The sequence below is a fragment of the Pseudopipra pipra genome, chromosome 18 (genome assembly GCF_036250125.1).
Source record: "Pseudopipra pipra isolate bDixPip1 chromosome 18, bDixPip1.hap1, whole genome shotgun sequence".
NCBI classification, from domain to species: domain Eukaryota; kingdom Metazoa; phylum Chordata; class Aves; order Passeriformes; family Pipridae; genus Pseudopipra; species Pseudopipra pipra.
Genome location: NC_087566.1, coordinates 11,642,015 through 11,656,472, shown reverse-complemented (window position 1 = coordinate 11,656,472; position 14,458 = coordinate 11,642,015). Strand labels below are relative to the sequence as shown.

The window sequence follows — 14,458 nt, the reverse complement described above, 5'->3', positions numbered from 1 at the left end:
CTATGTGCCTAAATCGTATTTCTCTTTCACATGTTACTCAAGGTCCCTGCTGTTCATCTGATCTGAAAACATCCAAGTTATTCACCTGCAAGGAAGTGGCCAAACACTCCACCTGACAAGTAATCTCCAAGTTGCAAGGTGTTAAGGGAGATTTTCTCAGGCAGCTCTCACTTAAATCACAGAAGTTCTAGCAAAGCCAACTGACCTGTGCACAGCGAAGATTAGTGGTGGAGGAAACTCATTTCTTTCCTGTTAGATCCATTTCTTCTCACTCAAGCTTTTTGCCATGGCATCCTGTCAGCACTGCCCAGAGTGCTTCCCAGCAAAGCAGGGCTGCAGGATCAGCCCCTGTCACATCTGGGCATGGGGAGTTCTTACAATTTGTTCAATACAAAGCTTTTCTTACTTTAAATTCCCTGTGCTGGAGGACCATCTAGGAGAGTTTTGTTATTTCCCCTCCCTCTCCAATCTTCATCTTTCTTTCCCCCCACTGCTTTCTTCTATTTGGATTGGTATCTAACAGCAGACTTCCATTGAGCATAATTGTTACCAGTTAGTGATGCTTTGGAATGTTGCATTAATCATTATCACATCAGCATATGAGCATTTGTTCTCCAGTCTTAATTTATGCTGTGTCCGTGCTTTCCTCCTTCTGCTTTTGAATTCCCTTGTACTCCTTTCCCTTGTACTGATCCAGCCCTTTAGGATAGCAGAGCCCTCTCCTAGTGCCACATTCCCCTTGTGCTTTTCCTTACTAACAGCCTAGGCTATGTTTCCCAAAATGCCCCTTGGGCTCCGTGCCACACTGCCCAGTCTCCTGTGCAACATCCACACAGGAGATTCCATGAGTTCCATCAGCTGGGAATGTGCCTGTGTGCACGAGTCAGCCAATTGCTTATTCCACACTGAACCAGGGGCCTCAGCTGGACACCACGGGGGGTTTAGCACCTCCCAAATATGCCAAGTGCAGTTGAGGAACTTTTTAAACACAGCCCTCTCCAGCATAACCAGAGGAAACCATCCCAGAGCCACTCTTACAGCCACCCCAACTCCAAATCTGAAGGTCTTATTCTCCCTTATTTACATTCTCTTCACAGCAAAATAGGCACTGTAATACTCAGGACACTGATCTTTCAAGCTTTCTGTTCATTTTGCTATTCCTAGGATAACTTTACTACAAGATCAAACCACAAATGACATGACAGGACTGTGCTAGATCTGACTATTGCATGTTCCTCACATTTTTGTTTTATAACATCAGGTGGTCAGCACTTAATGCATGAATTATTTTTTCAGGTGAAATGATTCTGTCATTCAGTGTCAATTATCAAGGCTCTATATAGTAAGCTCTGATCATAACATTTTTTTAGCTTAAATCTGGGGAAAAAATAAGAAAGAACACGATGGCAGTGCCTGTGCTTTGCCACGCTAACAGCATTAGGATGGAAAAAAATCCTCTTGCAATTCACGGTCTTGGTGTAAATCCACCGAGAGTGTGAGATAACTTAAAGAAAAAAAAGTCTATTTATTAAATCGGACTAAAAGCCGCTGGGCGGGCGGTTTGTGCCACCGCGTGGCCGAACCTGGTACTGCAAAATCCATCTCCGGCTCGGCTCTCCTGGGAATCCCATTCCAGCCTGGAATCCCCCCGCGTTCTCAGGGGATACAGCCCACTTGCCAGCAGGAAAAAAAAAAGAATTATACGGTAACCACTCGATCTCCACGACAAAGATGTTGTAAAGCAATATCAGAACTGTTCGGCTGGTGAGCTAAGAACGGCTCTCGCTTGGTTTAAGCCTCGCATCAGCTGGGAGAAACTGCACTTCTGACTGGCAGGTGGTGTGTCTCAAACAGTTCTTTTACACGTAAACTTTGCAGAATTACTGAACTCATCTGCTACAGTTTGAAGGAAGTTTTATAACTAGGTCTCAGTTTAGGTACTCAAACAAAACAAAGCACGCAGGTACAAGTAAGAAGCAAAAATCCTACATCCAGAATCAAAAGACAACGAGTAACGCCAAAAATTGTAGATTTCGTGTTAGTTACAACCCACCTTTTAATTTCCAAATGCAACAAACTTCTGTGGCTTGACCTCTTTCCCTAAACACTTGCCCTGTAAACCCACAAGACCCAAACATTTTCACAACTTTTTTTTTTTTAAATGATGTCATCAATTGAAAAAGTCAGACACGCTGCTCCCCACCAGTACTATTTTTGAACGCCACCAAGTTGGGAAAAGGTCATCACTGGTTTTGTGCAGTGAAAAGCTTATACAGCAGGAGCAACGGGAATTGTAATAATCACTACTGGGCAATCAGACTGCAGTCCTCTTACCTGCAAACTCTTACCTGAAAAAGAAGTTCAACACAGACAAGGACCATTTATTAACCACTTGATTTGCTGTCTTTGGCTTAACACTTTGTACAGAAGACCTAAGTAGCTGCATCATGAAAGATCCTGATGCTTCCAGAGTATCATCAGTGGCTTTGTCTCCAACAATCACAGGAGGAAGGACACTGGGTAACATTTCCTTAGATGTTATTGATCACCACAACCTTAGGAGCTCCTTGCTTATGACCATTTACTTTGCAGTTAATTTTTGGTTTAGTTGCCCTTTTCAGTCTTTGTTCATAAAATCTCTACATGGAAATAGACAACTGCAAGTAACCTGCCATTGCCTCCTAGTAACCTGGAACTATATTGGTAACATTCAATTTTGAATGCTTGCACTAAAGATTAAAACCATGATTTCAGAGATAGTGGATCAAACATTAAAATTTCTGTTAATGTTACTACAAAAATATGAAACTTTATAATATTATTGAGGAAATTTGTCCTCATTGTCTCTTTTTTTTTCCCTTCAAGGAAGTAGAAATGTGGGAACCTGATTCTTTTAATCACAGAATTCCAGGATCACAGCAAAACAAACACTTCACCATTCAAAATAAAAATAAAAATCAAGCAGCCTATTCCTATACTGAACTAGTGCCCTAATATGAACAATGGCCTGTTTCAGCGGTGCAGCTTGTGGAACACTGGAATTTGGGGAAGTGTCATTTACTCACTGAACATTCTGTTCACTCTGTGAACTAGAAGATAATTACCCACACAACCCAATTAAAAGTGTTTGCCTTGTACACTCAAATCTGTAACCCAAGGTTTAGGCTGTGCTAGAGCATAAATAATATGTTTTATGTGTCAACATTCCTATGATTATTGAATAACTAGATAAATAAGGACACTGTGGTTTGGGCTCATCAGTAAGTCCCACTAAGTCTGTTATCCAAAAAAGCTCCTGGCTGGGACAAGCACAGTCATTCATGTTCTCCCAACACAAGTTCTCAGCTCAAAGTGTCTCCAACCTTGGCCACTGGCAGAGATGACCAAGAACTCCTTCACAGGATGCTCATACAGCAGCTTGTACTCAAAAATAGATCCTTAAAGGCAAACGTTTCAGCTCAGCCCAAAAGTCAACACATACACACAAAGCCAGGCTGTAAATTAACACAGCCTGGTGAGAACAGCCTGATCAAAGGTGCAGGTTTAGTGTCTCAGTTACCTGTAGGATACTGCCATCACTCCTGGCTTAAGAGGGCCAACCAGCTTGCCAAAGCTCAGGTGAGGAAGTGACCAGTACCTCCAGTCCAGAGCAGGAAAAGAATTGGCTTCAAACTGTGCAAACTGTTTCAGGAAGGTGAGGGCAGAAGTTTATCTCAGCACAGGTTTCTCCACTGGTTTAGACTCAGACTGTATGAGCAACACAACAAACCAATTTCTACAGGGAAAAGACAAAGTTTGTTGCCTTGTAACTCGACTCCAGCCCTCCCGGCACACTGATTTCCAGTGCTGCAGAGAAGTGTCCCCCAGTGTCTCTAAAAAAAATATTCTGTGCTGGAATTTTGAGATCCAAGGGCACCCCTGGTGTTCCTAAGGAGGACTTTAACTCTCCTTCATTTCAAGGTTCAGTAACCAGCACAGTTCCTCTGCCAGCTTCCTGAATTGATGCCTTTGCCTTAACTGTTTTGCACGTTCTCTAGTTCTCTGACTACTCTTCTGATAGAACTCCCTGGGTTTGAGAACTCCCAGCTTTGTATCACATGGAATATGCTGAGTTGGAAAAGACCCACAAGGATCATCGAGTCCAACCCTTAGCCCTGCACAGGACCATCCCCAACAGTCACACCATGGGCCTGAGAGGGTCACAGAACCAGGAACACTAAACGGCCCAGCACCACTTCCAGCTTCTGAGTTCCAGCTGAGCACAGGTCTGTACTGACAAGTTCCCTAAAACCAATCTGAAAGCAGAGGTTTTATTGTGAAAAAACTCACCCAGTGTAGGAATACAAAAACTCCTACAATTAACTGACTCAACAGTCAGGCAATCAAGTGCAACACAGCAGGTATCCCAAGGATTTCCACTCATCATTCAGTCCTGCCACTGGTACAGCTCCAACAGGCTCATGTGACTGTATAGTAGAGGTTCTCAGAACATAAGTTTTACTTTCCTTGTTACTTAATAGGTAAAATTTTGAATTGCCTAAACCCAAGTGAAAACTTCCTTAGAAGGGTGATAGTTAAGGGACTTCAACTGAGGAATCCGCACCTGCATTTAAGGCTACCTGCATTATTTATAATCAACAATTACCAGGGACTAAACATAAAAAGGATAATGCTGCAAGTGGGCTTAACTCCACTCCCAAGTTGCAAGTTGAAAAGACTCCTTTACAGCAGGATGAGCTTTCCTGCCTACATCAGACCTGAATTTTTCTGGACTTGAGAGCAGCCCTGAAGATTAAAGCTCCCAGCAGTCGTACCAGACTTTGACAGCTATTTCACCTTTCCAGTTGTTCCGTAGGAATTCATGCTAAGGGCAGTCCCTGTGTTAAGCAGGTGAGTTGTAAAGATAACACCACACACACACTATGAAACAATAAAAATGTAACTTCAGTGCTGCTGGTTTTTCTTCGTAAAGCATATCAATGCTGAGGCACTACTGAAGTTTTCTATTTTGTGTTTTTAAGCAGGACATTTCCAGAAGTGAGACAGCTTGAAGACAAAAAAAGCTACCACACCTAGTAAAGCAGCAGCAGCCAAGCCAGCAGGATTAACCAAGATATGCACAGGTAATTAGTAACACTACAGGCAAGAACCTACAACATGAAGTTAAAGCAAGATGATGCAGCAATTCAGCAAACATTGAATCTTTGTCCCTTTACAAACACCACGTGTACAACATTCCTCATTTTCATCAACAATGAAGTTCAGGTCCTGAACACACACAACTCAGCTTCTGACTGACTAGCTAAAAAAAACAAAAAAAACCACCAAAAAACAAAGAACAAGTCCAAACCCACAGAACTCCACCTTGAACTAACTTAAAAAGATTCCTTTCCAGCAGTGTTGCACAAGTAGTAACTGCAGTCCACACTTTTTGCTACCAGGTTGCAAAAGTTAAATATTCAAGTAAGAGTTATGTACACAAACATGCAAGTTAAAAGGAATAAATGAAATGCTCCACTTTATTAAGAAACCAAAAATACAAAACTGAAGAGTTCAAGGCTTCATGTACTCAAACACTACTGAAAAAATGGTAACTTAGTTTTGTTTACTAGCAGTACTAATATTGACCAAGATTCATGTCTACAAGGTAGTGTTAAAAGTTGACATTTTCCACCATTTGTGCTGTAATAAGCCAGTTTCAAATTAAGAACTTGGTGCAGTTACAGTAAAGTCTAGATATTTAAATCAACATGGCTTTAGTTAATACAGTTTTGTAGGCAAGAGCTTTTTAGCTCAAACCATGGTTGTTTTCTAGTTAGTGAATTTTAAGATGCTTAGAGTTTGTTTAGCCAGCTATAGCTCTACTGAATGATGTTCCATGCAAAAACACAGCTTAAGTCACCTAAGAGACCCGGATGCCATTTGCTTCTGGCTGCCAAAAATACAGAGCTCTGAAGGTAGCTTGTAGAACATAGTAACAGTGAGAGTTGAGACTGTATCTAATTGTAGCACATTCAAGCTGAACCACACACTTTGCTCTCGAGACACCCTGCAGACCACAAACATTCCCATTTGCTGGGAATGCTGATCCAGTCACACCAGACAAGAGCTCACTGCTTTAGTTTTGCCTGGCAGTTAGTTCAGCTTTCCTCAGATGCTTCAGTTATATGCATCAAGAAATAAAGGAAAGGTTAACTGTTAGCTCTGATTTAGCAAGAGGAGCATAATACAAGAAGCAGGAAGGAAAACAGAGACTGAGAAATGCAGTAGACAACCAAGTATTAGCCTCAACTGAAGAACAGAAGACACTTTGAAAGAGTTTTCCTAACAATGCATGAAAGTTCACTTGCTTAGAGATACTTGAAATACAACTTTATTATCTAAACAAAAAAGAATGGGAATGACAGAAACAGGATTTTCCACTTAACACTCTGATGTGACTGCAGCAGTCTTATATTTGAAACTCAAAAGGGGAAGTAATTGCAGTCCATAAAACAGCTAAATATGCAGGTCCAAAATATGAAGTTTGTTTTGGTTTTTTTTTCATTTTTGTTTTTTTTTTGTTTGTTTTTGTTTTGTTTTTTTTTTTAAACTGCCACATTCACTCCGAAGCCCATTCATCTCTTTCAGCATCCCAAAGATTAAGCACATGTTCTGCTCAGCTAGATAATAAAGTGGCAAACACGCTGCACCACTGACATCACAGGACAGTTGCCTATAAAACTAGACTTCTGACGCTGGGCTCCAGCTTCATCCCTCACAGGTCATCATCTTCATCTGGCAGTGCAGTGGTCTGAGCAATCTGGAACAAAGAGAAGTTACACTTAAGAACTATTCTTCAATTCTTTGCCCCAGGAGTCTGAACACCAGTTATCAGGCAACAGTTCTACCTCTGTGCCCTTTCTCACTGACCTGTAAGTCTTGCTCATACTGTGCTGCCAGTGCTGGGTCCATGACAACTTCAGGTGGTGCGAGCGCAGGCATGGCCACAAACTCCAAGTTAGGATCTCCAATTAGCTTTCTAGCAAGCCACAGGAAAGGCTTCTCAAAGTTGTAGTTACTCTTAGCTGAAATGTCATAATACTGAAAAAAGGACATATTATACATTATTAAGAAACCCCTCTGACTAATATTTAGGCCATACCAAGATTAACACACACATAGTCAACTCTACTTTTACCTTACTTTTTTTGACTGCATGACTTCTGTTTGCACTTCCATAAACAGTGTGATCTAAGTGTCTAGAAACAGTTTCAGGCAGAAACTGGCAACTAAAAGGCATTGCATCTTTTAAAAGATGGAACCTTCAGGAGGCAATAGTGCCTCTAGCTTTTTCCTGTGACTTGATCTACTTCAGTCTCCCTTCTGTCATCAGATGAAATTCTGAGCAGTGAAAGCCAATTGCACACAAGCTCTTTAAGAACATCACAGCTCCTGCTCAAGGCCAGTGATGATCATCTTTAACACCATCATTTCCCCTTTTCCTGAGGTTTGGTTCAAACAGCCAAGAGATGTGAAGCTGCCTGTAGTGACAAAGGCAGAGCACTCGATTACTCTCTAGAACCCAACTGCACTCAACAGACCCAACCAATCTGGTTCCTACAAACTCATACCAACTTACCTGGAGATTCTTCTTCCTATGGAAGACAATGGATTTTGCCTTGACTTTTCTGTCCTTAATATCCACTTTGTTGCCACACAACACTATAGGGATATTTTCACATACTCGTACCAGGTCTCTGTGCCAATTAGGTACATTCTTGTAAGTAACTCTTGATGTTACATCAAACATTATGATGGCACACTGAGCTGCAAGAGAACAACAGGCTGGTTACATCAGGAGCTCCCACCTGCTTACCCGATGGGACAGAGAAGAGGAACCCTCAGAGATCCCACACTAGGGTTAAGCAGCTGCATTATCTTTTCCCCTCTCGGTGTCACAGTTCTGACAGCCCCTGTTCTGTGAATGAGTTCAATGCACAAGTCCACAGAACTTGGGCCATGACCACGTCACCTCCCACCCCAGCTGGTTTTACCAACTCAGCCCCACTTCTGGGGTACGTGGTGTTGCATCATAGGAGAATATGTAAGATGACAGAACTTGGATTTACACAAGTATTTGGCAGAAATTAGTCAACACCTATTTCACTAATCTCAGACAACCTAATGAGGCTTTGAAGTAGTTTGAGAGCTTGTGGTCCACACCTCAGGATGCCCTTGCCCAGAGCATTTCTCAAAGAACATGGGGGCTTGACTTCATTCTGATACTTTAAAAAGAAAAGCAATGTCAAACTCGAATAATACCTTATAAAACTTTAAAGGTATGCAGGTGAAGTACACATAGAACAAATTTTTGCCAAGCAGAAGTAAGGAATGCTATCATACTTGTTCAGAAAAGTGAGTAAATTCTGGCATGATGTTCAGCTTCCTTACTGTACCTAAAATCTTAGAGTTTCTGTGTTTCAGGTCTTTTCCTTAGCACAGTACAGTAGTACACATATAAATCTGTACTAAATGAAGTTTCAACTTCAACACTTTCACCTCTTAACCACCACATTTCACCAGCAGTATCTAGTCATTAAAGGTGCACTTTCATTAACACCAAAGCCCACAACAGCACACTGAAACACAATCTTGGCGTGCTCCCACGTTCACTCAAGTTGCCTTTTGAAACAAAAATTATCCTAGTTACATCAAGAGTGTGAAGATTGCTAACCCAGCCCCTCACTGCAAGCCACACTGACAGCTTCCAGACTGGCCCACATGAACAGAATGAAGGAGTGAACTGTAAGAGGGAGAGAATACTCCCACACAAACACACATCTTACCTTGAATGTAATAGCCATCACGCAGGCCACCAAACTTCTCCTGCCCAGCTGTGTCCCATACATTAAATTTAATAGGGCCTCTGTTAGTATGGAACACCAGGGGATGAACTTCAACACCCAGCGTTGCTACGGGAATAACAAAAAGCAGTACACTTAGCAAGTCATGGACTGCACTTCCATTTGTGACACAGCAGATCTCAAACGTTTCCTCAGACATACCTACATACTTCTTTTCAAATTCACCAGTCAAATGACGTTTTACAAACGTTGTTTTACCAGTGCCACCATCACCAACCAGGACAAGCTGTTGGTAGATAAAGGAAATAAGACAGAGCAATATACTTTGAGACGTTTATCAGTCATTTTAGCACAAATGCTAATTATTACTACAAGAACCTCAGTACTGCACGATCATAAAAACAAAAGGCTGAATTTCCCATGAAGCAAATCCCTGAACTGGGAACCAATTTGTTAAGCCCATCATGCTGCAACTCTAGTCAATCTTACTTAGTCCCTGTAGGTGAAAATTACAATGCACTGTTTCCACTAAACTACTAAAAGTGACTGAATGATACTTGGAACTTTCAACTTGAATGTGACCAGATTTAGAGAGGAAACAATTTAAACACCTACTGGAAAAACCCATTGTTACCTTATAATTTAAAAAAAAAAAGAAGGAAAGAAAAATAATGAAAAACCACAACAACCCACCAACATCTGCACTATTAACAACTGGAATACTCCAGCCAAGCATTGTAGGAAATACAAGTAACAACCTTCATGAAGCTGTGTTCAGAACTTCTGGCTGTTAAGATAACAAAACCCCAACCCACCAGCCACAAAAAACATCAGAAGATGCTCTTCTGGAACATTTTAAGTTTTCTTCCCTGAACAATTAGTATAGAATAGAAAGCAGACTGTACTCATTCACCTCAAGCGCTTTTTGTAGTGAACCCTGCTTCTGAAATTTAAAAATCATTGTACAGGTAAAGATTCATTAACATTTATTACACTAAACTACAAAGCCATCAGACTGACACAGCGCAACAGACTCTTTTTGTACAAGCTGAATGCAGTACTACAATGCTACAACGCACCATTAAGGGAAGACCAGCCCTTCAAAACCAAACCTACCGTCCACGTCGGCACTGGAGAGTCGCTCGTTCCACTCCGCTCCTGAAGGCGAAAGAAAGAACCCAACCCGCCAACCACCCCCTTACCTTAAACTGCACTTGGGGCTCTCCTTGGGCGGCCATGCTGGGTCTGCAGGGGAAATGGCAGCGCGTGAGCTCACCGCGGGCCCGGCCGGAAGGGGCCGTTTCCAGCTCCCAAACCGCCTCCCCGAGCCGCGCGCTCCGCGTGCTCCGGGCCCGGCCCCGGGCGGGAAGCGCCTCCCGCCCGCGTGCGGCGGGACCGCGCGCGGCAATGGCGGCGGCGCCTCCCGCCCGCCCGCCCCCGGCGCCCCGCGGCTCTCGGGCCCCAGCGAGGCGAGGCCGAGCCGCGGCCTCCGAACGGGCGGCTGGGCCACGGCCGGCCCCGGCCCCGCTTCGCGCGGGGAGTCCTCCTAGCACAGGCATCCCGCCCCTCAGCGGGATCTACCGCCCGATCGCGGCGCGTCCTGCGGGGTCCGCCCCGGCCGGGCCTCCCTCCCTCCCGCCCGCACCGGGCGCGCTCCCCGCCATGAGCCACCATGACTGAGCAGCGCCGCCTCCCCCCCACTCGCGCTCGGGCCCGCGGGAGCCCCGCTCGCCTCCCCTCACACCCCGCCCGCCCTTTTCTCCCGGACGGAGCCGCGGCCCTTCCATCGAGGGGGCGAAAAAGCCGCCGCACGCCGCGAGCGCCGCAACGCTCCCTCAGGTGCAGCCTCCCTGCCACCCGGCCCATCCCCGCCGCGGGCTAACGGCGGCCACCCCTCCGCCTCCCACCCGGCGGTGGCGCTTTTGGGAGCGGCCGCGCTCGCCCCTGTGCCCGCGGGAGCGGGGCCCGGCGGTCCCGGGGCCGGTACCTCTCCCGAGGCGTCTCCCCCCGTCCGTCGCTCCGTGCCCGGCACAGGGAAAATGGCGGAAGCGCCGTTCAAATACCCGGACGGCGACGCCGCGCGGCCGCGGGCGGGGGCGGGGCCGCGCGTCACGTGGTGCGCGGCGCGCGGGAGGGAGGGAGGGAGGGGAAGGGCCGCGGCCATGAGGGAGCGAGGGGGGATCGGAGCGGCGGAGTCACCGTTTGAGAGCATCCAGCCCCACCGGCCGCCCCGCACCGCCGCTGGAACCCCTAAAACACTAAATCACGTCACCCAGCGCCGCATCCACCAACACCTCCAGGGATGGGCGACCCCACCAGCTCTCTGGGCAGCCCAATGTCTGACTACCAGTTCCAATGTCTGACTAACCGAACAGTATTTTTTCTATTTTTTTTTCTAATTTCTGGGCTTGATTTTTTTTTCCAATATATAATTGAATTTTTTCTAATATTAAATCCGAATCTCTCCTCTCTCAGCTTCAGGCCATTTCCTCTTGTCCTCTTACTGTGCTTGATCTGGAAACCTTCCCACTGCTACCAAGTGAAGCTGTGATGAGAGAGCACAACTTTTTAAAGAATCCAGCAAGCCCATGGTCCATATTCCAGCAGGTTTCGTGAGCTTCTCCTCTATAAAACCAAACACACTGTACTTGGCATCAAGTACGACAGGGAACACAGGGCACAGCAATGTATCAGGAGGGAGGCGGAAAGGGAACAGTAGAAGAGATCGACACCTCACTACAACCTCCTTTCCTTGTAAAGTGTGATAAAGTCCCCCCTGAGCTTCCTCCAGATTAAACAAATCCAGCTACCTCAGCTGTTCATCACAAAACATGTTTTCTAGATCTTCCACAAGCCTTCCTGCCCTTTGCTGGCCATGCTCTAGCTCCTGTGTCCTTTTTAAGGTGAGGGGCCCAAAACTGGACACAGCACTTTGAAGTGCATCTCCAGAGGTCCTTCCCCATCCTCCAGAGGGATGCAGCCCGTGGGACACATGGAATGGTTCCTTGGCAGCTCCTCCCTGGGCAGCAGGGCAGCCCCTGGCTGTGAGGGCACCCCTGGCATCCTGGGGAGGTTTGAGGCTGAGCTGCTCAGGGAACCAAGAGGCCTCCCTGTTTAATCATCAAAATCACACCAGGAGGTGTTTCACTCAGCTGGTGATGCTCTCTCTGCAGACAAAGTTAAAATATGACATGTAGTTACTTAAAAAAACTACTAAACTGCCTCCAGCATGGTTTAATAAAGTGGTTTTTAACAGTGGGAGAGTTTAATTGAAGAACTTTCAGGTAAAAAGGGCTGTGGTCAAACAATGCACCTTGTGACCATTATTTTCCATTCTTCATATAAACTGATATGCTTTCACTAGAAAGGGCACAAATGAAAGCAAAAGTTGTTCTGTAAGCCCTGGATTTAGAGTAGTTCTCTAAGCTCTCAAAACTCTCTTCAAACTTCAGTGGAACAAAGTTGTTTGAAAACTGACTTTCAAAGAACATCGTAGTTTTGCATATGTCTATAAATACCAAGTTCATGAGTTCACACTGATTTTTAAGGTCTCTGATTTTTTTTTAATCCAGTATATTGAAATTACTTTTATGTGGCCTGCATAACATTTGTTGGTGCCCCCCTAATCTAGAATAAATATTTTTTTTACACATCTCTGAATGGAATTAACATAGAAAATATTTCATGACAGGTGATATATACAAACATAGCTTATTTCTTGTTATTTTTCTACAGACATAGACACAAAATACAAACAAAGTTTTACAAGAGTGGCTGAACTGTGCTGTAACTTTTGCTTTATTTGATAGTGTAATGCCTAGCCAAGTGTTGCATAAGATTTTCTTGGAAAAATCACTAGTATGTTGAATTTGCCTTCCCTTTTTGGGATGAGTTGGGTTTGTGTGGTTTTTAGCATTTTTGCTGAGCGCCTCTAGGTGTCAGGATTATTTTTTCAGAATATGTAACTCATCTTAAATTTCTCTCAGCACAATGCTTTCCTTATAAAACCCTTGTGAATTCCACCTCTCTTCCTGACAAATAGGCATGTGTTCATAAATAGGAGCCCATAGAGCCATATTAGTGGAGTTTGGCAGATTTAAGGAATACAAACACAGAGGGGAAAAAAGCAATCTGTAACTGAGTATAGAACATTAACTGTACTTCAAAACTTTCTCAATATTGTTACAAATTTATTAGTGAACTACTTTTTCCCTGCAAACTATCTAATACTTTAATTTGGAATAATTAAAAAGTTCCCCATAACAGCATTTGAGCTCCTGGCAAATACTTATTTCATTGTTACAAAGATACATTACTATGTGGAATCTAGTTTTTATCATGTTTTATCATCACATATAAGTAAGTGTTCATTTCCAGGCACTCATCAGCAGTTAGATCACTATCTAAAAGCTTAAAGCCCATGAGATCAGTAGGTAATCAGCAGAATAATTACTCTTAAAAGGTCTTTACATTTCCTATATCTTGACTCAGAACTGTGAACAAACTCAGCAACTGTGACACAAGTAAACTTACAAAGTAAAAAGCAGCAGGTACCAAGTGTTTGAAGGTGCAGATGGGGAATGGTACAAAAGATGGTACTGGGGATAAACAGTCACAGAGCTGAGCAGCATATTTGAAGAAAACTGCTGCATTAGCAGGAAAGAAAACAATTTTTGAACTGTAAATGAAGGAAACAACATATGAAAAGGAGCATAATTGTACATCCCAGTTAAAGCAGTGATTGCGGAAATGCCCCTGGAATCCAAGCTCCGGCAGGAACAGAGGTTCCACACACTCGGGGTTCAAGGCAACACAGGAAATTGCTCTAAGGAAATAAGCCATTTTCAGTATAGATAGGTAAAATGGGTCACACAGAAGCAAGATTCAGTAAAAATATGTATTCAAAAGACAAGCTTTAGTCGTTTTTTTACCAAGTAAAATATGTTTGACTCTGGGTTTCATTAAGAAACTACACTCTCAGAAAATAAGGTTTACTAGGGCAATGATGAAAGACATATGGAGATCTAATTTTTTTTCAGAAAACAAAATTTCAGCATTTTACTGTCATTTAAACAGCTTGCATTGCTAATTCAGTATCTTTAAATTCCTTATCCAGCACTGGAATGAAATGCTTTATATACATGAGGAAAATTATGCATGGATTATGCTCAGTTTCCAAAAGTAACATTTTTAGAATTTGTTGAATGTGTAGTCTAGAAGATAAAGTCTATATATCACAGAATCCCAGAATGGGTCAGGTTGGAAGGGACCAATGTGTCAACTGGTCCAACCTCTCTGCTCAAGCAGGGTCATCCCAGAGCACGTGGCACAGGATTGAGTCCAGACAGTTCTGGAATATCTTCATTGGGGGAGACTCCACAGCCTCTCTGGGCCATCTGTTCAGTGTGTGGTCAATGCATAGTAAATAAGTTCTTCCTCAAATTCAGATGGAATTTCCTGTGCATCAGTTTGTGCCCGTTGCCTCTCGTCCCACTGCTGGGCACCCCCGAGCAGAGCCTGGTCCACCCTCTGCCCCCTCTCTGCAGACATCGGTGAGGTCCCCTCTCAGTGTCTCCCCTCGAGGCTGAACAGCCCCAGCTCCCTCAGCCTTT

General features: G+C 44.0%; 1 protein-coding gene across 1 annotated transcript; it reads right to left on the bottom strand.

Annotated features, from left to right (window-relative positions):
• Window positions 1–5,501: 5,501 nt before the first annotated feature.
• Window positions 5,502–10,948, bottom strand: RAN (RAN, member RAS oncogene family). Its single transcript, XM_064675227.1, has 7 exons — window positions 10,834–10,948; window positions 10,049–10,091; window positions 9,048–9,132; window positions 8,829–8,954; window positions 7,622–7,809; window positions 6,913–7,083; window positions 5,502–6,802 (listed from the first exon to the last, which is right to left on the bottom strand). The coding sequence occupies exons 2-7, from the start codon at window positions 10,082–10,084 to the stop codon at window positions 6,758–6,760; spliced, it is 651 nt and encodes a 216-aa protein (XP_064531297.1). The 5' UTR covers window positions 10,085–10,091; window positions 10,834–10,948; the 3' UTR covers window positions 5,502–6,757.
• Between the last annotated feature and the right edge of the window lie 3,510 nt (window positions 10,949–14,458).

Bases quoted from the DNA above. Each gene is read 5' to 3' on its own strand.
- RAN (XM_064675227.1), bottom strand. From the start codon at position 10,084: ATGGCCGCCCAAGGAGAGCCCCAAGTGCAGTTTAAG. The intron at 9,133-10,048 runs GTAAGGGGGTGG...ATCTACCAACAG, and splicing joins AGCCCCAAGTGCAGTTTAAG to CTTGTCCTGGTTGGTGATGG. The intron at 7,810-8,828 runs GTAAGATGTGTG...GTTCTCTTGCAG, and splicing joins TGATGGCTATTACATTCAAG to CTCAGTGTGCCATCATAATG.